Source organism: Desmodus rotundus, chromosome 5 (genome assembly GCF_022682495.2).
Source record: "Desmodus rotundus isolate HL8 chromosome 5, HLdesRot8A.1, whole genome shotgun sequence".
NCBI classification, from domain to species: Eukaryota; Metazoa; Chordata; class Mammalia; order Chiroptera; family Phyllostomidae; genus Desmodus; species Desmodus rotundus.
The window spans coordinates 104,518,492-104,541,818 of NC_071391.1; the positions used below are offsets into that span (position 1 = coordinate 104,518,492).

The 23,327-nt window shown below is 44.0% G+C and overlaps 1 protein-coding gene across 2 annotated transcripts in view; it reads left to right on the forward strand.

Moving 5' to 3' along the window:
- MERTK (MER proto-oncogene, tyrosine kinase) overlaps positions 1-23,327 on the forward strand; it is a 90,985-nt gene that overhangs the window by 49,238 nt on the left and 18,420 nt on the right. For both annotated transcript variants that reach the window (XM_045193815.2, XM_024558488.3), the window contains exons 6-10: positions 760-875; positions 4,173-4,356; positions 13,113-13,264; positions 19,783-19,936; positions 22,300-22,453. In XM_045193815.2, coding sequence (XP_045049750.2) covers positions 760-875; positions 4,173-4,356; positions 13,113-13,264; positions 19,783-19,936; positions 22,300-22,453 — 760 coding nt within the window. The remainder of the gene's footprint in view (positions 1-759; positions 876-4,172; positions 4,357-13,112; positions 13,265-19,782; positions 19,937-22,299; positions 22,454-23,327) is intronic.

Sequence of the window (23,327 nt, forward strand, 5' to 3'; positions counted from 1 at the left end):
CTGTGGATGGAAGACGGTAAGGCGACCTCTCTGATAGGGTTCTAATAATAATGAAATGAGGCGGAGACCATAAAGTGAGGCACATAGTAGGCACACAACAACATTAGTCATCATGTTTTATTAAAAGCGATTATTGCTATTAATTAAGAATTAAATTTAGCACAAGAAAATAAGACCCCCGAACTTCAGATTCTTCTTAGATTCTAATTGAAATCCCTGTCCACGTCCCCTGTGTGCCGAGGTCATCGCACACTCATTATGGTCCCCTAAACACACAGGCACACACACACATGCACACACATGCTCCTGGGACCCCTCTCTTCTCTGCACAGGACACTCTTATCCTCTGCTCAGTGGGTACCCCAACTCAGGCAAGAGCTCTGCGAGGCCAGGCTGTGTGTCTTCTCCACGGAGCGCCCAGCGAGGCACCGGCACACTGTAGAACCGTGGGCATGAGCTCAGTAAAGGAGATGGACATCTCCACATCCTTTCCAGCTAAAAGCTCTCCCTTTATCTGTGGGCAGAGAAACAGGACTGTGTGCCCCCCACCATCCCAGGCAGAGCCACCCCATCACTGGAAGGCCTCTCTGTGGGTTAATACAGTCACCCTCAGGCATAGGGTGGCTTTTCTTTAAAACTTGTGTTTAATTTTTCTAATCTTAAGAAATAGAAAGAGGCTTGGTATTAATATGTCTATTTGGTCACTTGGCCTCCTGTGTTTTCTAACTGTGTTTTGTGTGTGTCTTTGTTTTTACATAGTCCTGCCCTCCCCACCGGCTGAAGTCAGCCTTCACAACAGGAGCGCGCATGGCTTCCTGATCTCCTGGGTCCCGGGCTTTGATGGGTACTCCGCGTTCAGCAATTGCAGCATTCAGGTAAACAAACCTCAAGGGCACAGAAAGGAGTCACTGTTGGTGCCCTGTAGGTCTCCCTGACTTTTCCTTTCTCCTGCGGATGGGCGCTGAAGGCATCTCAACACCTCCATTCAGAGTCCTTGATCTCCCACCTCACTGTTCACCTGTGTCCATCATCTTATAGTCTTCTGCCCCAGAACACTGCCCCCCTCTTGTGAGTGGCCAGGGCCCAACCAGGGGGAACCATGGGGCCAGGGAGAATGAATTTTGGCCAGGTACAAAAACACATCCCTAAAGTAGGACTGGCATGTGACATGGAGTTCAGGAAGCCAGGTACTCGTCATCCTGGCTCCTCCTGGGCTGGTAGCCATAAAGGACAGGCATGAAGGCACAAGCTGGGTTATCTTTGCTACTGAGTGTAGCACTTTGCCCATTCATTGCCCAGGAAACCTGGGCCATGCAGGCCTCGCAAAGGGTTCACCCATTTTTAACCACTACCTAAATCTGGTATGAAATAGAGGTTAGCCATCCTACAATGATTCCGTGCCACGATATAGTCTCTGCTCTGAGTGTTAGTTTTGTAAACGTGGAAAGTAACCCTGCTCTTTGTTCCCCGAGTTTCCAAAATGGCCTAGAAGCTTTGCAGACACCGTCTCACTGAAACCCACACCAGCACTGCAGGCCCAGAGCCCAGGGGGGCAGGACCAGATTTGAGGCTTATGCCACAAGCAGTGCTCAGAGCCACTTGCCCTTCCGTGTGTCAGGAGAGACATTGTGCGTGGGGACAGAAAAAAATGCACGCGGATTATCTGCCGAAAACCTAAAAGTGTTCTGCCCGGTACTTCATCATACAGTACGGTCAGGATTCGTTCTCAGTTTCCTAAATGTTTGGTCTTCTTAGTCAAAAACATGTTAACCTGACACAGGCCATTTATACCCACTCGTCTGAAGGAAGTGACTTCCAAAGAATTTTGGGTTGACAGCCAGATGTTTTTAATACCAAATGGGATTAGTTTCCCGCCCTCACTGCCTCCCACTGTTGTCTAACAGCTGCCCTTGCTTTGAAGCAGGAAAACACACATTATCCCCCCAATAGCCTGTACCGGCACCCTGCCACCCCCAGCCTTGCTTAGTCCTTGCCCAGCTTCATTTGTAAACCTCCCAAGTACTGGTAAGTTGCAGGAATTCTTGCTGTGTCTGCAAAGTCCTCACCAGGAATATTTTTTAACAGTTTTTTTGGAGATACATTTCACATGCCATAGTATTCACTCGTTTAAAGTGAACAGTTCGGTGGGTGCAGTGTACTCAGAGTTGCACAGCCCTCACTGCTGTCTCTTTGTGTCTATATTAAAAAGAGATACTGGGCTGTAGTTTTCTTGTGTTGGCTTCTTCTGGTTTCAGTATGTGGGTGATACTGGCCTCACAAAATAGGCATTCCTCCTTTCCTATTTCTTGGAAGAGTTTGTGAAAGGTTGCTCTTCCTTCTTTCTAAATATCTGGTAGGAATCGCCGGAGAAGCTAATATAACTGGGCCTTTTATTTTCCCCTGCAGTCCTAACAGTTAGTCAGGACTGGCTTGAGAAGTTAAAATTTATATTCTGCAGATTAACAATATATTCCATTTCTAAAGGATAGTTTTGTAGTAAGTTCCGAGTCCATTACAGTTTTAAACTCTGACTAGGTAACACATGAATGTTCTGGCCGAGATTCAGACCCATGCCGCAGCAGGACACGCCCTCCCACTTCCCTTGGTCCTGACGTGAACCCCTTTCTTCACCCATTTTTGGGCTGCATAGTCCAGGTCTATTTTTAACTCTCCCATGTACTTCTTGCTGTTTCATCCCCTCTTTTCCCCCAGGACCCACTGAGCAGGACTGTTCTAGAAACCCCGTCGTCTTCCAGGAACAAGCTCTCAAGGAGTGTCTTGTGCCTGGAAATGCTCCACACGTTGCTCCCAAAGTGGGTGGCTGGGAACCGCAGGTTCCCTCCACCTTAGTTTCTGTGGTCGGTCACCGGGAAGGAAGTGCTCACTCTAAAGTGAAGGAACAGAGTGGTTTCTGCCAACAACCAGCACCGAGATGAGCTTGTAGCTCATTGTAGCTCCTCGGGCCAACCGGTGCTTCTTGTCACCCAGTGAGGTCTCTGGTTGTTAGTCGGAGGTGAGGCTCAGCCCCAGCACCTCCCTTGAGGTGTCGCTAGTGGATTTGGAGTTTGGAAATGTTGTCTGTGGCTCCTAGGCCTAAATTTCAGCGCCTATATCCTGAAACGACAGCACTGTGTATCCACAGCCCATGATTGCCAGCCCATTATTTTCAGGAATAGATAACGGGGTTTATGATTTTTTTCCCCAAATTGCTTTTGGTTACTTCTTTTTTTATTCAATACCATTTTGCCTTTCTGATTTTATAAGTGCTCTATCTTATAGAAATTGTTTAAATGTATGGTGGAAAAACACTCCCCAGTTCCGCCATCCCCAGGCAGGAGGTATGCTTCCGGAAAACCAGAGAGGTTTTTGCTGGGAATCCCCTCTCTTGCCTGTGCAGACAGAGGGCACCTGGAGAGGGAGGTGGGGAGACAGCGGGGGTTATGGAGGGAAGAGCGAAGAGAAGGAACTCAGAGAGAGAGCTGATATGTTTTAAAGTGATTTGGAGAAAAGTTTGTTGGGTGAGGTATAAATGGCCCTTTCCCATGTCTCCCCACCAAAAAATGTCATAAAACCCACCTTATCTGTGTATGCTTTCGGAGCGAGTTTATATTGGGGTAGGGTGGGGGAAAGAATAATAAACACACTAAAATTCTCCTCAAGGAAGAGCAGAGGGTCCTCAGGATATATGATGAAAGGAAATACAGGTTAAAACAAAACCCAGTATCCCGTCTTGTAAAGCAGGGTTTGGAAAAGGTCTCCTTTGACGGTCTGGATAGCATATTGTAGGCTTGGCCGCCGTGTGTCTGTTGGCTTTGTTGCATATTCTGTGAAACAGCTGGAAGAAGTCAAGGTTTGAGGTGGTTCCGAGAGAGGAAGGGCTATTTCGTGGCATGTATTATAATAATGGTGATATAATGATAATTATTTACTTTGTTGCCTGCCACACTGAGAACACTTATTTTAGGTCCTTCCTCGGGTCCTCCACTGTTGCTCTAGCAGCATGCGTAACAGTCAGTAACGCTGGTGGGGGCATTGGTGCGTGGCCTGGAAGGAAGCAGGTACTTCCTTTCTGTGGACAGGAAGGGCCACATGCTCGGGATGCCTGAGAGCCCCACGTCTGACATTCCCACCACCTTACTAATGCCCGGTCCACCTCTTCACTCTTCACTTAGGTCAAGGAAGTGGATCCTCTGAGTAATGGCTCCATCATGATTTTTAACACCTCTGCTTCTCCACCTCTGTATCAAATCGAGCAGCTGCGAGCTCTGGCTAATTACAGCATTGGCGTGTCCTGCAGGAATGAGATTGGCTGGTCCACGTGGAGCCCTTGGATCCTGGCCAGCACAACTGAAGGAGGTAATTCCTGGCGTTCAGTATGTTGCTTCTAATGGCATGGGATTAAACAAGTTCCTCCCAGTGGCCTGATTTAGAGTTTCAACTTTGCTTTGTTTGGTCTTTGTTTCCGGAGGAAATTTTCATTGTGGTGGCCAGTGAAAATAAGAAAGAAACTTAAAAATTACATGTAGGTATTATTTTTTGGTATAAGAAGATATTAACAGCAGCACACTCTTTATAGCATATATTACTTTATTTAAAATATAACAACAAAAAATGTTATTACTCATAGCATCAAACTCAAGAACACTAATGAATTTGAAGATGGCTAACGTTCACCAAACAGTACGTGCCAGGGACCGAGTTAGGTAATCTGCATGCATTATCCCATCAGATCCTCCTAGCAGCCCTATGCAGTAGGTGCTGTTGTCTCTGTGTTTTCTTGCTCATAGCAAATTTCATTTACATCTTTAAACTTGAAAGAATTTTCTGTGCGCTGCTTTTGAATTCTGAGATGTTTTCCTCGTCTGTGAATAGTGGAGTAAATACTGTAGTTCTGTTTCATCCGAGCCACAGGCTTCATCCTGCCCAGTTAGAGCTCTAGAGCACGCAGCACCTCTTCCGTGCCCTCAACTCCAGCCTTGCACGGTCAGTGATCCGGTCTCGACACAGACTGTGCGACAGGTCCGCATCAGAGACTGTTAGGGCTTCGTGCTGGCAGAATTGGAACGCTAGTGCCCAAATGGTAAATTACCTCCTTTTCTCCAGTGAGAAAGGAAAACCTTTGAGAACAGTTTTTATATGCTGGGTTCCATTTTCAGTGAGTTCAAAATACTTTCTGATTTCTTCTTTGACCCATTAGTTATTCAGGTATGTATCTTAGTTTTCAAATATTTGGGGGTTTTCTGGGGATCTGTATTTTGATTTCTAATTTCATTTTGTTGGATCTAGAGAACATAATTGATTGAAACTCATTTTGGTCCGTAGTATGGTCCGTCTTGATAAATGTTTGCTGTGCACTTGAAGAGAAATGTGTATTCTACTCTGTAAATGTCAGCTTGCTGAAGTTGATTGATCGTGTCTTTCAAATTGTATTCTTACTGATTTTCTTACTGCTTCTATCGGTTACTTAGAAAGAAGCATTGAAATCTGCACGTGTAACTGTGGCTTTATCTGTATCTATTTCTATATATATTTATATATATATTTCTTTATCTATATCTGTATCTATTTGCAGTTCTCTAGCAGGTTTTGTTTAAATGCTTTGAAGCTCTGTTATTTTTTGCATAAATGTTTAGTATTGCTATGCTCTCCTAATAAATTGCTTTATCATTATGAAATTATTTTCTTTGTCCTTGGTAATATTATCCTCTGTGAAGTCTACTTTGTCTGATAATAGCCATTTTAGCTTTTGATTCCATGGTATATCATTGTTTCATCCTTATTTTTAATTTATTTCTACCGTTATATTCAAAATGGGTTTCATTTCGGAAACATATACTTGAGTCTTGCTTTTTAATCCATTCACAATCTTTGCTTTTAAGTTGGGGTATTTAATCCATTAAAATGTAATGTGATTATTCATATTATCTTGCTCATAGCAAATTTCATTTACATCTTTAAACTTTAGGCTTAAAGGATAGGTTGAAATCTATCACATTTTTATTTGTTTTATCTGTAGTTTGTTCTCTTTTTCCTCCTTCTTTTGGGTTAATTGAATATTTTTACTCTATTTTATCTCCTTTGTTTGCTTATTAGCCATAACTCTTTTCTGTTTTTCTCATGGTTGCTTTAGGGTTGATAGTATACATGTTTAACTTACCACTGTTTGCCTCCAGCGATGTTATACCACTTCATATATTGTGCAAGAACCTTCAAATAATATATACTTCCATTTGCTCCTCCTGATATTTGCACGATTGCTGTTATCGATTCTAGTTTTAGATATGTTATAAATCCCCGTGACATTGTGATTATTTTTGTTCAATCAGTAAGTTTTTTTAAGTATTTTTTATTGATTATGCTATTACAGTTTTCCCAATTTGCCCCCTTTATCTCCCCTCCATCTTGCCCCCCACTCCTGCATTCCGCCCCCTTTGTTTCATGTCCATGGGTTGTACATATAAGTTCTTTGAGTCCTCTGTTTCCTATACCATTTTTTATCTCTCCCCATCTATTTTATGCCTACTAATTATGCTTCTTCTTCCCTGTACCTTTTCCTCCCTGTTCCTCCCTTCCCACTCCCCACTGAACTCCCTCCATGTGATCTCCATTTCTGATTCTGTTCCTGTTCTGGTTGTTTGCTTAGTTTTTGTTTTTGTGGTTTTGCTTTTCTTTTAGGTTCATTTGTTGATAGTTGCGAGTTTGTTGTCATTTTACTGTTCATAGTTTTTTCTTCTTTTTCTTAGATAAGTCCCTTTAACATTTCATATAATAAGGGCTTGGTGATGATGAACTCCTTTAACTTGACCTTATCTGGGAAGCACTTTATCTGCCCTTCCATTCTAAATGAAAGCTTTGTTGGAGAGAGTCATCTTGGATGTAGGTCCTTGCTTTTCATGACTTCAAATACTCCTTTCCAGCCCCTTCTTGCCTGCAAGGTTTCTTTTGAGAAATCAGCTGGTAATCTGATGGGCACTCCTTTGCAGGTAACTGTCTCCTTTTCTCTTGCTGCTTTTAGGATTTTCTCTTTGTCTTTAATCTTAGGTAACTTAATGATGATGTGCCTTAGTGTGTTCCTCTTTGGGTCCAACTTCATTGGGACTCTCTGGGCATCCTGGACTTCCTGGAAGTCTTATTTCCTTTGCCAGATTGGGGAAGTTTTCTTTCATTATTTGTTCAAATAAGTTTTCAGTTTATTGCTGTTGTTCTTCTCCTCGTGGCGCCCCTATAATTCAGATATTGGAACATTTCAGGTTGTCCCAGAGGTTTGTAAGACTCTCTTCACTTTTTGAATTCTCGTTTCTTCATTCTGATCTGGTTGGATGTTTATTTCTTCCTTCTGTTCCAAATGGTGCTTTGAGTCCTGGTTTCCTTCCTGTCATTCTTGGTTCCCTGAATATTTTGCTTTATTTCATTTTGGTTATCTTTCATTTGTTCTTTCATTTTTCGATCAAGCTCAATCAGTTCTGTGAGCATTTTGATTACCAGGGCTTTAAATTCCTCATCAGATAGGTTGGCAATCTCCTCATCGCTTAATTCTAAAGTTTTGCTCTGTTATTTCATTTGGGCCATATTTCTTTTTCTTGGCACAGCTGCTAGGTTGTAAGGGGTCAGGGCCTTAGGTATTCACCAGGGCAGGGCAACCCTCCTTGCTGCGATGCTGCGCTGCCTGTGGGGGAGGGGCCAGAGAGGGAACAGTGCAGCTTGCCTGCTTGTCTCTAATGCACTTTTCAGCACTTTTCAGTGAACTCTCCTGTCAGAGTGGGAGAAACTCCCACCACAGCAACCTCAGCCTTAACCCACAGCCACCTCTGAGTCCCCTTAAGTCAGCCCCGCCCACGTAGCCAGCCCCACCCCTCAGCCCCCTCGCCTCGGTTTTTCTGAGTCAGCCTGCGAGGTCTGCCACCTTACCGGTCTGGTTGGTCTGGTTGATTTTTTCTTTAATTCCTTAGCTGTTGCAGTCCCATGCAGTTTGATTTTCTGGCACTTTTGGTTGTTTACTGATTTTAGATTGGTTGTTATCCTCCTTTTGGTTTTGCAAGGAAGCAAAGGGTTTTTACCTATGCCTGTATCTTGGCTGGAACTCCAATCAGTAACTTTTTTAGGGTGACTTATATAATTAGAAAAAAGCATATATATATACCCATAAAGTTACCATTTCTAATTTTATTCATTTATTGATATAGATCCACATTTTCATGCAGCATTGCTTTCCTAAAGGCCTTCATCATTTCTTACACTATGTATCTGGTGAGGTTGTACTTCCGTATGTCTGAGAAAAATCTTTACTTTACCTTTGATATATTTCTGTTGCCTTTGTTTTTGAAAGATATTTTTACTAGATATAGGATTCTAGGTTCTTTTTTTTTTTTTTACCTCTCAGTACTTTAAAAATATTGCATCACTGTCTTGTTGCTTGAATTATTTCTATTAAGAAATCTCTACTAGTCTTTATTTGTTCCTCTATATGTAACATGTATTTGTCTCTCGTTTTCCCTTTATTATTGACTCTGAGCAATTTGTGATGTGCTTTGGTATAATTTTTTTTTAATCCTCACCCAAGGATATGCTTATTGATTTTAGAGAGGGAGAAAGGGAGAGAGTAGAAGAGAAACAGAAACATCAATGTGAGAATCACCATTGGTTGCCTCTCCCATGCACCCTAACCGGGGACTAAACCCACAACCTAGGCATGTGCCCTGATCGGGAATCAAACCCACGACTTTATAGTTTATGGGACGACGCTCCAACCAAATGAGCCACACCAGCTGGTGTAATTTTTTTTTAATAGTACTTATATTTGTGGGTCATTGAATTTCTTGGATCTTTGTGTTTATGGTTTGCATCCAATTTGTAAACATTTTAGCAATTACTTTTTCAAATATTTTTTCTGTTCCCACCCCTCACCTTTGTAAAAGGACTCCACTTACATATATACAAGGTATGTCCTGAAAGTATACAGCCATGTACTATGAAAAATAGAGACATTTATTGAAGAAGATACATGAAACATTGTACACAGAACAACGACACCTCAGTCCCCTTTAAAGTAGACACCTTGGGACCTCACAGAGTTCTCCCAATCCCTGTCAGCTGCCCCATCATATTTTTCTGAACCTCATTGATGGTCTGAAATCTCTTCCCTTTCAAAAGTGATTTTAGTTTTGGGAAAAGCCAGAAGTCATAGGCCATCAATTCTGGGCTATAGGAGGACTGAGTCACCTGAGTGATTTTGATGTTTTGCCAAAACGTCTGCATGAGACCTGATGGATGAGCAGGCGCATTGTCGTGATGAAGCTGCCAATCACCAGTTGCCCATAGCTGCGGGCTTCTGAATCATCCAAATAGTTTCTGGAGAGGAATGTCTAAGCTTAATGCAAAATTTGATGCAGATTTGTTGGTCTACTTGCTGGGTCATTTTGAATGTGACAGCCACACAGTACGCATGCTCACTCAGTGGCGCCTACCTCCCCTACTGACTAGTACAGTGAAGTCATCATTGTTCACACATGTGCCTTCCAGGCCACTCTCCTTGGCTGCCAGGTTACATCAATGTCATGTAGACTGTTCTTGTCATATTAACAATGACTGGACTTTTTCCGGACAGACCTCGTATTTGATCATGTGAAGTTGCCTCTTAACTCCTTGATATTGTTAGTTTTTCCCCCTGCTTTTCTCTGTTTTATTTTGGATAGTTTCTATGGTGTTTTCAAGTTTATTGGACTTGTGTGGTGTCTAATCTGCCATTAATTCTACCTAGTGTGTATTTCATCTCTCACATTGTAATTTTTGTATCTTTCATGTTTGTGCTTAACTTTTGGACCACATGGAATGCAGTTATAATAACTACTTTAATGTCCTTGCTAATTCTAACATCTGTGTTATTTCTGGGGCAGTTTTGATGGATTCATTTTATATTCGTGTTACATAGAGGACTTTGCGATTTCTTTGTGTAGCTAGTAATCTTTGATTCGATTCCCAACATTGTGGGTTTAACCTGGTGGGATACTAGGTATTTTTATATTCCTGTAAGTACTGAGCTGTTCTGGGGGGACATTGTTAAACTACTTTTCAGATTTGTGAGGCGGGACAAGAGCCGAGCTCACCCTGTCGAGTCCGTGGTTGCTCACTAGTGAGACGAGACCATGGTGTGTGCTCTGTCCGGCACTCCCTGAATCGTCAGATTTCCCAGTCTGATAGCAGGGAGCAGATACTACTCCCACCCCTGAGCAAGGCCCAGGCACCGTGATCTTTGATTCTTTCATGTGTTGCTTTTCCTGTCCCCTCCTGAGTCATCCTAGTGACTCCGTAGGCTTCTCCCAGGCATTTGTCTTTCTCGGTTCACTCCCTCATTTTCATGGAGCGCATTGTTGAGTAGCTCCAGGGGAGTGTATGTAAAATATAAAAACTGTGGGAACTTGCATGTCTTTATGTCATACTGGAGTGATAGTTTTTCCTAATACAGAATTTTATGTTGGAAATTATTTTCTCTCAAAATTTCAAAAGTATTTCTGCATTGTTTTTTATCTTCAAGAGTGACTGTGGAGAATTCCGATAGGTTTTCTACGTGAACTGTTTAATTTGTTTTTTAAAATACTTTTTCTCTAGGCATGGGGCTGTGGTGGGCTGTGATGTGGAATCTGTTTGTCATCATCATAACCTTTAGGTGGCCCTTTTGACCTAGAAATGCAAGTGTTTGGGTTTTGAGACTTTTTCTGAAACATTTTTTTCTTGGAAGACGTTCTGTTTTTCTGTCCAGAAATTGTATTAGACAGCTGTTGGACCTCTTTGACGGCTTCCTCAATTTTCTGTTCTCAAATCGACCTCTTAAATTTTTATCCCACACTTTTGGAAGTTTACTAGATTTCTCTTCTAATTCTTCTATTAAATATTTTATTTCATCATATTGCTAATTTCAAGAGTTTTCTATTTTGTTGACAATTTTTTTTTCAGTCCTCATATGAGAACCTTTCCCTATCATTGGGTATATTAATTATCAGGTTTTTGTTACTTTAGTTTTCTCTAGTTCCCTACATCAGCTTTGTCTCCTCTGATCCCTATGCCCTGTGTGCCCTTTGGTCCTAGCTTCCTTGATTGTCCACTGTCCATTCCTACTGAAAAATGCAGAACCAGCAATTTGATTGGATGCTGTCAGACTGTGGGTGGGGTTTGTTGACACCACTGTCAGGTGATTGGTCAGTGACCTTAAGTGTTTGGGTTAGGATACCCCCAAGTGTCAGTATTGGTTTTCTTTCCTCTGGGACCTCTCACTTTCTCTAGAAAAGAAGTCTCCTGTTCACTGCCTCATGAATAGCAGCCAGGTGAGGAGGACAGGTAAGGTAGAGTCCTCCTCATTCAGGGCACAGACTTTTACTTATTTCCCCACTTGCCAATCTAGCCCCTCTTGTGCCTCCATTCTATTGGTACTCTTGCGTCCATGGGCGTTTCAGTTCATAGAATAAGGTATCCCGCCTCCTGTGGGAATTTGAGGGAGATCCTGCCAGGTGTGTGGGAATAGGCTAGAGGAGTAACAACTTCTGGATCAAACTTCCAGTCTTCCAGTTTGAGTACCTGGGCCCACAGCTTCTGAGCCTCTCCTGGTGCTTTTGGGAGGATTAGCTTACTGAGTTAATTATACCTTCTTTATTTCTTTTTCAGCTTTCAATTATATGTTGAAATTTCTCTTCCACCGTTGACTCCTCTTTACCTTATGAGATTATACTGTTTTAAATTCCTTACTATCATCATAGAGGGGTCTTAGGAGGGAGCAGATGTAAGGACATGTTGAGTTGGCCACACTCATCTGTAAATTCTACGACAGATTCGAAAGTGTGAGTCAATTCACAGGTACAGCTTCAGCTGTATGGCATGTCCCATGACATGTCCCATGTCCCTTCTAAATGCCCCTGGAAGCAGCAGAGATGAAGAAGTTTAGGGTTCCCTCTTCTTTTCCTTGCAGGCATATCAGAAACGTACAGCTACCGGCAACAATTTGGTATATATTGCTCCAATTATCTGTACTCTTTTATATATATAAAATGCTTTTTAAATTTCTAAATTGGGTCATTGATTATATTTTTTAGCAGTTTGATTTTTACCCATTAGATAATTTTTCATATCAATACACATGATCTACCTTTTCTTTTTTTTATTGGCCAAATTGTAAGTTTTCCATTGGAAAAATGTATCAAAATTCATTCATTATAACACAATTATTGACTGACGACATTTATTCCTTTTTGTCACTGTTTTGTTTCAATGAACATAATGCTACCCAGAAGAGAATTTTTGTAGATAAAATTCCTGGAAATAAAATACTTGGTAAAAGAACATATTATTTTCCATTTTGATAGTCAAGGTTCCTAGGCATAGTCAAGGTTCCTCCCTCCCAAAAAGAATATAGTAATGACCTTGACCTGTTTCCCAATATACGTTGTACATGCATACTTTCCAAAGTGCTTTAACTTTTATTATCCTCGCGAGAGATGACATCTTGACGTAAAGTAGGTATGTGCCTTAGCAGAATCTACTATAAACAGGAGAGTGAAACCAGGCTAAATGCTGTGTTTTGACCCCTAGCCTAGTAATTAACATTTGAGCCTCGGATCTACAATAATGAGACGTCTTACACACAGACAGTAATTTCCTGACTGACTAGTTGTCTTCAGACCATAGGTCACCTGCCTCTGGACATTAAAGTGGTGGTTTCCTTCTGAGGTATGTGGGGTTCTCTGCCGTGTGCGCCTCACGTGACCTTCATATCCACTTGGTCTGGTTGACCTGCTGCCACTCAGGTTTCTGTTGGAGGACCCTGTTCAAGTGCGTCTGCTTTGCTTCCCCCAGGGGAGTCCAGGCGCCCCCCCCCACCTCACCCACCGCCTTCCCTGTCTTCCGTTTCTTTAATCTTTTAGTTTGTAAAGGGCTGACTTTTAAAAACTCATGTGCTACCTCAATGGCCCTTAACTGAAAAGAGGGTGAAAATCTGCTGTTTGTCTCAGTCTCATTGAGTGCTTTCCTAGAACTTGCAAAAACCAAACATTCAGAAACCAAGAAGAGACTGAGTCTCTGTGTGCTTTTCTTTGCGGCTCCTCATCCTTCTCTCCTTTTCCTTTTAGCCCCGTCGGTAGCACCTTTGAATGTCACTGTGTTTCTGAATGAATCTGGTAACAAGCTGGATGTCAGATGGATCAAGCCTCCAATTCAGCAGCAGGACGGGGACCTGGTGGGCTACCGGGTGTCCCACGTGTGGCAGAGTGCCGATGCTTCCGTAAGTCTGAGAACTGACAGAGCATGTCTGTCTCCTCTGATTTGCTGGTTTAATATTGTTTTAGGGCTGTGACCTTTCCAGTCCTTGCCTCCTCGGAGATGCTTGGTCATCCCAGTGAGAAGGTCACTTGTGCCGAAGTCACGCTATGCTTTGTGCCTTGTGATGGTTTGTGACCTCACTTCACTTCGACAAGTCCTCTGACGCCACTGAGCTTCCCGCTCATGAGCTGTAGTGGGAGGCAAATAAAAACACAGGAACAGCAGCCCTGGGAGGAGCCTGAAACCCGAAGTGAAGTTGCAACAACCTCTGCCCCTTCACCTCTATTTCTCAAACACCCGTCATTTCCGAGGGGCAAGAGTTGGGCACAACTTCATCTCTCAAAGTTGTCATCTTATTTCCATTTTTAGAGAACTGTTACTAAAGCCTCATCTATCATCTTTATGAAGGCACCGGAACTGGATATTTTTCAAAGCGATTCCCAGGCATGGCTCTAACAAGGGTAGTTTTTGTACGCACTTCTGGAACTCTGTTGGAAGTAGCCTTCGGGTGGATTATTGCAGTTATGCTGAAAAGTTGGCTTTCAGAGTTTATACCTTTGTTATCACAGCTGTTGTGTCTCTTCCAGACTAAGAAACTTCTGATATTTACCATGCAGATATGATTTATCCTTTTTTTTGTTCTATTTTTTTTATGTCCTTTGCTTTTCGATGAAAGTCCAAAGTCAGGAGCAAGTTTGTCTTTTCTCCTTGGAAGTGGAGCCTGTCTTGCCTGCCTTTGCACTGTCTGAATGCAGGACCTTGAACTTTCTCTGTGGGCATTTATGGCCCTGTGGACTCCTCCCACGGACCTGGCAGCCATTTCAGCCAGCGGGAGAGTTTTTCTCTGAATGGGCCAATTCTTTTGTTTTGTTTTTTTAATTTTTAATTTTTTAATTACAGTCGACAAAGAGTATATTAGTTTCGTGTGCACAAGCCAATGATTAGACATTTATAGAACTTACTGAGTAGTCACTCTGATGAATCTAGAGCCCCTGGTACCACACTTGACTATCACAATATGATTGACTCTATTCCCTGTGCTGTACTTTACAGCCCCGTGACTGTTCTGTAAGTACCAATTCGTACTTCCTAATTCCTTCACCTTTTTCACCCACCCCAAACTCCCATTCCACCTGGCAACCATCAGAATATCCCTGTATCTATGAATACGTTTCTGTTCAGTTGTTTCGTGTTTCAGATTTCACATATAAGTGAAATCATACGACATTTATCTTCCTCTGTCTGACTTATTTCACTTAGCACAATTCCCTCTGAGTCCATCCACATTGTTGCGGATGGAAAGATTTCGTTCTTTTTCACGGCTGAGTCATGCTCTGTTGTGTACACGCTCCACTTCTTCTTTATCCACTCGTCTATTGGTGGAGACTCAGGTTGCTTCCCTATCGTGACCGTTGTACGTAATGCTGCGACAAACGTGGATGTATGTGCCTTTTTTAGTTAGTGTTCTGGGGTTTTTTGATAAGTACCCTCTTTTGCCATGTACAATGAGCACTCGTGTTTTTGTTTGCATTATACATGGATTATTATATCCATTATTATACCCATCATTATACAGATGCGTAATGTGCATCCTTATTTTCCCCTCAAAAATGTGGGAAAAAAGTGCCCATTATACACGGCAAAATACAGGTACCCAGACATGGAATTGCTGAGGCCTTCGTTGTCTCTTCTTGTTTTTAATAAAGCCTTTGTTTTAAAGTCTGTTTTGTCTGGTGTGAGTATTGCTACCCAAGCTCTTTTTTGTTTGTTTCCACTTTCGTGAAGTGTCTTATTCCACCCCTTTACTTCAGTCTTTGTGTGTCTTTCAGTCTAAAGTGAGTCTCTTGTACACAGCATCTGTAAGGTCTTGTTTCGTTATCCATTCAGCCTCCATATGTTTTTTGTTTGGAGCATTTTATCCATTTTCATTTAAAGTAATTGTTGATAGATATGTATTCATATTTTTTATCATTTTTTTCTTCTTCTTAAAGAAGTCCCTTTAACATTTATGTAATACTGGTTTGGTGGTGATGAATTACTTTAGCTGTTTCTTGTCTGAGAAGCTCTTTATCTTTCGATGTTAAATGATAGCTTTGCTAGGTTAGTAATCGTGGTTGCAGGTTCTTGCTTTTTATCACTTTGAATACTTTGTGCCACTCCATTCTGGCCTACAAAGGTTCTTTTGAGAACTCAGGTAACAGTCTTTTGGGAGCTCTCTTGAGTAAGTAACTGCTTCTGTCTCGCTGCTTTTAAGATTCTCTCTTTGTCTTTAAACTTTTGCATTTTAATTATGATGTGTCTTGGTATAAGCCTCTTTGAGTTCATCTTGTTTGGGACTCTGCACTTTCTAGACTTGCATGTTTATTTCCTTCACCAGGGCAAGGACCCTGGTTTCCATCATTTTTTTTTCAAATAAATTTTCAATTTTTTGCTCTCTCTCTTCTTCCAGCACCCCCATGATGTGAATGTTGATACAGTTGAAGTTGTCCCAGAGACTCTTTATACTATCCTTATATTGTTGGATTCTTTTTTGTTTTTGCTATTCTGATTGGGTATTTTCTTCTTCGTTATCTTCCAAATCTCTGATTTGATCCTCTGCTTCATTTACTGCTCTGATGATTTTCTGTAGTAATATATTCTTTTTATTTAAAGATGTTATTTATTTACTTTCAGAGAGAGGGAGGGAGAAAGAGAGGGCAAGAAACATCAATGTGCAAGAGAAACATCAATCGGTTGCCTCTTCCACAACCCCAGCCAGGGACCTGGCCCACAACCCAGGCATGTGCCCTGACTGGGAATTGAACCAGCGACCTTTCAGTTAATGATGCAGGCTGGCACTCAATCCACAGAGCCGCGCCAACCAGGACATAATATATTCTTCATTTCAGTTAGTGTATTCTTCATTCCTGACTGGTTTTCTTTTATGTCTTCTAGTTCTGTTTTTATGTTTCCTCTCTCTTTGTGGCAGTTCTCACTAAGCTCATCTGTCCTTTCTCTCCGTCCCTTGAGCATCCTTAGAACCAGTGTTTTGAGCTTTGCATCTAGTGGAGTGCTTGTCTCCATTTTGTTTGGTTCTTTTTGTGGAGTTTTGTTCTTTTCTTTCATCTGGGCCATGTTTGTTTGTCTTCTCATTTTGGCAGCCTCCCTGTGTGTTTGTTTCTATGTATCAGCTAACATTACAGAAAGTTTTATCTGCTAGCCCTTCCTGATTGAATGTTGCTGTTCTTTGAGGCAATAAAAAAGCCCCTATTCTTAAATACAGCTAAAAAGATAGGGTTGTGCTTTCTCACAGAGGTGAAGATATTCAAGTCTTTTGATAACTGAACACAAACACCACTGAGGTCACCCTAGTGAAGGAATGCCCACATGAGAAACAAGTCACAATGTTTCAGAAGGTGTGCTTTTACATTCCCCAATAGGCCAGGTCCTCATGTTTTATCCGTGAGTAAAGTTGTAATCAATGTCTACTGTATCTCCAATTCCATTTCCTGAAATTGCTCTTGTCTTTTAAGTCTTCAAGGATGTGGGCCTGTGTTGGAGAAAACGAAAGGCCACAAATGAGAAATAGGCAGTCAGCCCAGGGTGGGTGCCCACGACCAGACCGTGCTGTGCCAGGAACGCAGCCCCACCTTCTGCGCTTGGCCCCTGACTCTACGGGGGTTATGCACACAGGTCAGCTCCGACGTGGGTGTGCTTTTAATTTTTTTTATTGCTTTTAGACAGAGAAAGAGGGAGGGAGAGAGAAAAACATCAGTTTGTTGTTCCACTTATTTATGCATTCATTGGTTGATTCTTTTCTGTACCCTGACCGGGGATCAGGGGCCAAACGCACAGCCTGGGCATATCAGGATGATGCTCTAACCATCTGATCTACCTGGCCGGGACCGTGTATGTGATTATTAAATGGGTTTCTCTGTCAGCTTGCAGAATCAAAATTAAAATAATATTTGAGGATATGGTCATGACTCTCTACACATTTGGCATCAAAACAGAAAAGATGGAAGACATTACTTTTTTAAAATTTGATCATTTTAAAAGGACATTGGAGGTAACCATTTAAGAATATTCTTAGAAGAAAATTGTTAAACCTCCACTAAAATGTTTATCACGTATCTTTCTAATCCCTACTTCAAAATTGATTATAGTCCCACTGCTAGAGTGAAGAGTTTTTGTGTCTTTTCAGTGTGTGTGGCCAGGAAGCGGTGCCCCCGCGTCAGTCTCGCCCGCACTTCCCTGCAGCTCGAGGACAGCGCTGCGGTGCTCTTGGGCACCGTCTTCTGCGCTGGCCGACATTCGCCGCAGGCCAGGCGCCACGCCAAGCACTGTACGCAGATTAGCTCTCTAGTCATTTAAGGGGCAGGACGGGGAAATTAAAAAGTCACTTCTCTAGGTTTTCATAGTCAGGCATAGGCCCTAAGCCAGCAGGTATCATAAAGGGCTTCTATGTTTGTTTCCAAAAGAATAATTGTTTTTGTTAGGATTTCTGTCCTTCTAGAGACTTAGTTTTCACAATTATGCATTTTTCTCTTATTTTGAGATAATTTCTCTCATAATGAGGTCTCATGTTTGAGTGCAGACAGAAGTGCAGAGCTGGAAGCAGGCCTGTGCCCCGGTAGGGCCTGGAGCTGTGCGCTGACGAGCTGCCAGGCGGTCAGCGCTGAGGCAGGTGCGGTGTCCTCTGCCGCCCGCCTCACTCACTGCAGGGCGGCAGGGCCAGGGGTCACTCTGCCTGGTGATTTCCTGTCCCCCACAGACTAGAGAATGACCAGTTAACCCGTAAGCAAAACTGGGTTTGGGACAACGTGCTGCGAGCCAGCGCATGAGCCCTGCAGACTTAACGCACAGGACGGTGCCTACAGAGGACGGTGCTACCGTGTGAGCGTCGCCTCGCCAGGAGACACGGTCTTAGTTGTTGCAACTACTGCAGGGAAGTGATGATTGCGAGACGAATAGAGGTGTTAACCATGGCTGCAGTAGCAACTACGTAATACATAAATGTTTCAAAGCGGCATGTCGTACGTCTTAGATTCACCCAATTTACATGTCAACTATATTTCAATTTTAGAAAAAAACTGGGTTTGCCATAAATAAATGCTGTTTCTAAAAAGATATTGCCTGAATATCCCCCCAAATTGTTCATTATTAATTTGTTCATTTAATTAACAAACAAAAAATCCCTATGGCAAGTCTTTCTGCAACAGTAGAGCCCAATGGGATAGAAAAGCCCACAGTTTTTCCGTTCACATTTTCCCCTATCGTCACTTGTCTGAGGCGTTCTGGGACCTGATGGTCACTGCCTGTCAGATTTAGAGACAATCTCTGGGGGCTGACCCAGGTCCCCCTGGCCATGAGGGATGGGACTGCCCTCTCCCTGGTTCCCCTGTGCGATGGTTAGAAGTGACTGCACCCAACTGAGTGACCAGAGGGTAACGTTGCCCCCAAACCAGGCCCCTCTGTTCACAGTGACCTATGACATCTGTGCTCCACATGATACGACAGTCTCCTTTCTCTCTGTGAAACCCGATTTCCAGAATCCATCCAGTTCCTATCTGAAAAGCCAGCCCCAGACACACAATTAGTTTCCTACCCCAGAGACCAGAGTTATAGGTGAGGTTTAGAAACAAAGGGTAAAGAGCTGTATAAACACTTAGTCCTGGTTACTTTTTATTTCTTTTCTTTTCTTTTCTTCTTTTTAGAGGGAGAAGTAGGGAGGGAGAGAAACATTGATATGAGTGAGAAACATTGATTGGCAGCCTTCTGTAAATACCCAACTGGGAACTGAACCTGAAACCCAGGCATGTGCCCCGACCGGGAATCGAACCCTTGACCTTTTTGGTTTGCAGGACGACACCCAACCAACTAAGCCACCCTGGTGGTGCAGGTCCCGGTTACTTTTTCAAAAGTCATTTTCTTCTGTGTCATAACAGCACATGTTACTTGGTGGTGGCTTTAAAACACAGTCAATAATAATACAACGTTTTTGAAAATTGGGCAGATTGTTCATTTATCACACTGATAGAAAAAAAATCGTGTCAGCACCTTCCTAAATGGAGATTTTAGTCAGAATTCTTACACTTACAAGGAACAAGCCCACGTGCACTGGTCCAAGGGAGGCTGGCAGACGACCAGTGTCAGGTGCAGCGAGGCTCCTGGGCAACGCTCCGTGGGAGCCCTGGGGGGTCCGGAGTCACCTTGCTCCTGTCATCTGGCTGCTCGACTCCAGGCCCCTCTTGCAGAGGCGCCTTCACTGCCACTCTGAGGGCTGTGCCCTCGCAGCCCTGGTTGCCGCCAGCCCGTCCTGCATCCCTGCGCTTCTGTTCCATTGGCTGTGGCCTGAGTGAGGGAAGGGACGGTGTGCGGACATGGCTACGGCCCCAGGATGTGGTGGGGTGACTTCCGTTAGGAGGGACTGTGGTGGAGCCGGTGACATGCCCCAGGCAGCGCTGAGTTTCATTTCCTTTCCTTCTTGTTCGTCCGCAGAAAGAGCTGTTGGAAGAAGTCAGCCAGAATGGCAGCCGTGCACAGATTCCTGTTCAAGTCCACAATGCCACGTGCACAGTGAGGGTCGCCGCTGTCACCACGGGAGGGGTCGGACCTTTCAGTGCCCCGGTGAAAATATTTGTCCCTGTACACGGTGAGAGCCGGGCTCCCCATGGGCTGCTGGAGCAGGTCCACACAGGTGGTGCACAGGTTGCCGGAGAGTGGATGGCTGGGTTAAGACTGAAACGTAAAGACCAAAGGGAATTTTTGCCACGGTAAAGAGAGCTGATAGGGTAACACACCTCACCAACGTGTGAGTCTTCCCAGTAGCGCAACTGTGAATGGGTCTAACTCACTAGGAGGACTGGTCCGCTCACGGGACCGTGTTTCACTTGGATTACTGAGTACGGGTAAATGATATATACTGACCAAATGTTGGAAAGGCAGGTACTTAGCTCTCTAGAATTGGTACTGTTTGCTCACTTGCTAGTGTTTGTTTTGCTGCTTTAATCGGTGCCACTTGTCAAATTATTGCCCATTCAGGCCTTGGCCAGCGTGCTCCATGATTGCCCAGTCCAGAACACACAGTGTTTCCTGCAGAAGCCGCCCTGCATGGCCCTGGGTCCCTGAGCTAAGTGCCCAGCGCTGCGTGCCGGCTTCTCCACGTTGTTGGAGTAGCCTTCGGCAAGGAGCCACCACGGTGCCCCAAGTGGCCCCAACGCTGTGCTCACTTCCACAGATGAGGGCACCCAGCTCTGTTCTGACTGTGTTCTGCGTTTGGTTCTTTGATGTGGAACTGCTGTTACCAACTCCATGCACAGGCATCTGTATCAGCGTACCCTGTGCTTTTACAAGTCCTTGCAAACACGGCCCTTGTACTCGTAGCTGACAGGGCTTGTGAGCAGACCAGTGGGTTCCCGACGGTCTCTTCCAGTGACCCTCACACATGCTGTCCCTTTAGTGAAGAAGTGGAGCCATTTCCCAGGTCCTGCAGCCCCTAGGCTCTGTGCCTGGGACCATTCGTAACTGGTGATGGGGACACAAGGCTTGTCTGCCTGTTAGAAATTCAAAGACAATGAGATTCTGATGCTAAAGGCACAGTGTTTAAAATCAGACTTTAAGATGACAGAGCTTTTGCCCTGGCTGGATGGCTCAGTTGGCTGGAGCATCGTCCTGTACACTGCAAGCATATGGGTTCGATTCCTGGTCAGGGCACATGCTTAGGTTGCAGGTTTGGTCCCCGCTCGGGGAGCCTACAAAAGGCACCAATCTTTGTTTCCGTTACTTCGGTGTTTTTTCTCTCTCTCTCTCTCTCTCTCTCTCTCCCTCTCCCTCTTCCTGTCTGTAAAAGCAATGAAAAAATGTCCTTGGGTGAGGATTAAAACAACATTTTTTTAAAAAGATGACAGGGCTTTTATCTTCATACATAATAAACTGTCCAGAATTGTTAAAGAGCTTTGCCATAATGCAGGCTGTGCTTCGCACGATTCCAGTACGCAACATTTCCGTTGCCGCTTTGAGTTAACACCATTCCTTAACAGTATGGTTCAAATGTGAGCTGTGGTGTATTAGCTGTGAGAACTGCAGAGAGTGTACACTGCACCACCAGCTCGTCAGTCCACAAATCCACGGAAATAACAGGCTCATCGTGACCACGCCCAGTGCGCTGCATCTCAGTCTGGTGGTGGTTGGTCACTGCGCTTCTGTTACCCAGTTCACTCATATCTAAGGCATGTCACTGTGCTGCTGTCTCGTCTACAAGTGACAGACCCATGTGATATCTTGCAAAAATGGGTAATTGAGAGAGGGAGTTGGCCAATAAAGATGAAAGTGTAGTAAAGACAGGAGGAGTGTCGCAGTGAAATTTGGGTTGAATGTGTGTGGAATTATGGAAGCAGTAGCTCACAGACTCTAGATACACAGCCAGGGACTCAGAGAAGGTGAGGTCACCCACGTGAATGAAGTGACTGTGCCCCAAAGGACGGCGATGTTCCAGAGGAAGGCATGTCAGCAGAGTCTCCCCACGAAGGAACTCTCAGAGGTACTGCACAGCATTGGAAGCACAAAGGATAAGATGTTGGAAGCAGATCCACACTGAGAATGGAGCGTGGCAGTTGGCAGGCACAGAAAGTAGATTCTGTCCACAGCGTAAGTTATACTAGTGGAAGGGGCGAGCCCTGTTCACACTACTCTTGTAAGTGTTTACAAAGAAATAAACATTCTAATTCTCAGTGTTCTAGTGTTACAGTGTGCCAGTCAGTATTAATTTGACCATGTTTTCACTTCCTTGTATCTTCGTGGCTGACATAGTTACCCATTGGTTCCTGAGAGCCCCCTGCACAGTCCCAGCTTGCGCTCGCACAGCGGGACTCTGTGTTTGTGGATCACGGAATCTAGAAGGACTAGTTCCAAATAAAGCTCATGACTCTCTGCCCTCCCCTGTTACAAGCCGGTGTTCTGTGTGTGTTTCGCATCCCAAAGAGATGTTCTGAATTGCTCCCGTTGGTCTCTTACCAGGTTGGGTAGATATTGCCCCCTCTTCAACTCCAGTACCTGGCAACACAGACCCTGTGCTCATCGTCCTTGGCTGCTTCTGCGGCCTTGTTCTGATCGGGCTGCTTTTGTATGTTTCTCTGGCCATCAGAAAAAGAGTCCAGGAGACACGGTTTGGGTAAGTGTCCCAGGTAAAAATGTTCTGTCAGTGGTATTGATGAGGTGGTTATGCCAAGTGACAATGGCCATCCTGCTGGGCCAGCTGCTCAGTGTTCCAGCTGGGTGCCCTGTCCTGTGCTCCCCCTGGGCAGGCAGCGTCCTCACGAGGCTGGTGCTGCAGCGGCAGCCAGCAGGGAGAGGCGGCCTGGAGGGCTCACTGGCAGAGAAGGCCATCAACAGGTTGCTGTTAAATGAGGACTTTTTTTTAGAAGTCTTTAAATGATCCTACTCATTAACAAAAATCAAGCAGATGCAGGTACAAATGAAATACTGGAAGAAAATTCACCAAAGCATTAGCAGTTCTGTAATTGTGGTGATTCTGTGTTTTCTGGTTTTTTCCTATATTTTACACATTTTCTGTAATGATCAGTTATTTTTCCAATAGAGAAAAACTATATATTTTCACAAGCAAATTTATAAGAAGCTCTTTTCTTATTTGCTGTACATACGGCTTTTACAGCCGAGCAGCAGTTGGATATCAGGGACAACGAGGAGCCACGGCAGAGCAGCCTAGGCATACGAGCTGCACGTGTACATGTCGTTTCCGGAGCTCGGCGTTCCACTCCAGGCCTGGGCGGAGAGTCTGGGTTTCTGTGAGCTCCAGTCTGTCCCTCTCGGGGCAGAGGAGGTGTTTTGTAAAAGAGGCAAGGTGTTGACAGCTCCGAGTGGGACCAGATGAGGGAGGGAGGGAGCTATGCAGCCCCTCTCCCGGCTCCACAGCCTCAGCACAAGGCACTCGCTCAGAAACTCCCAGGGACACGGAGGCTGGGCTTCCTTTACGTGTGTCCATCTCAGTCCTGTGGTCAGGCACCCACTGTGCTTCACAACTCTAC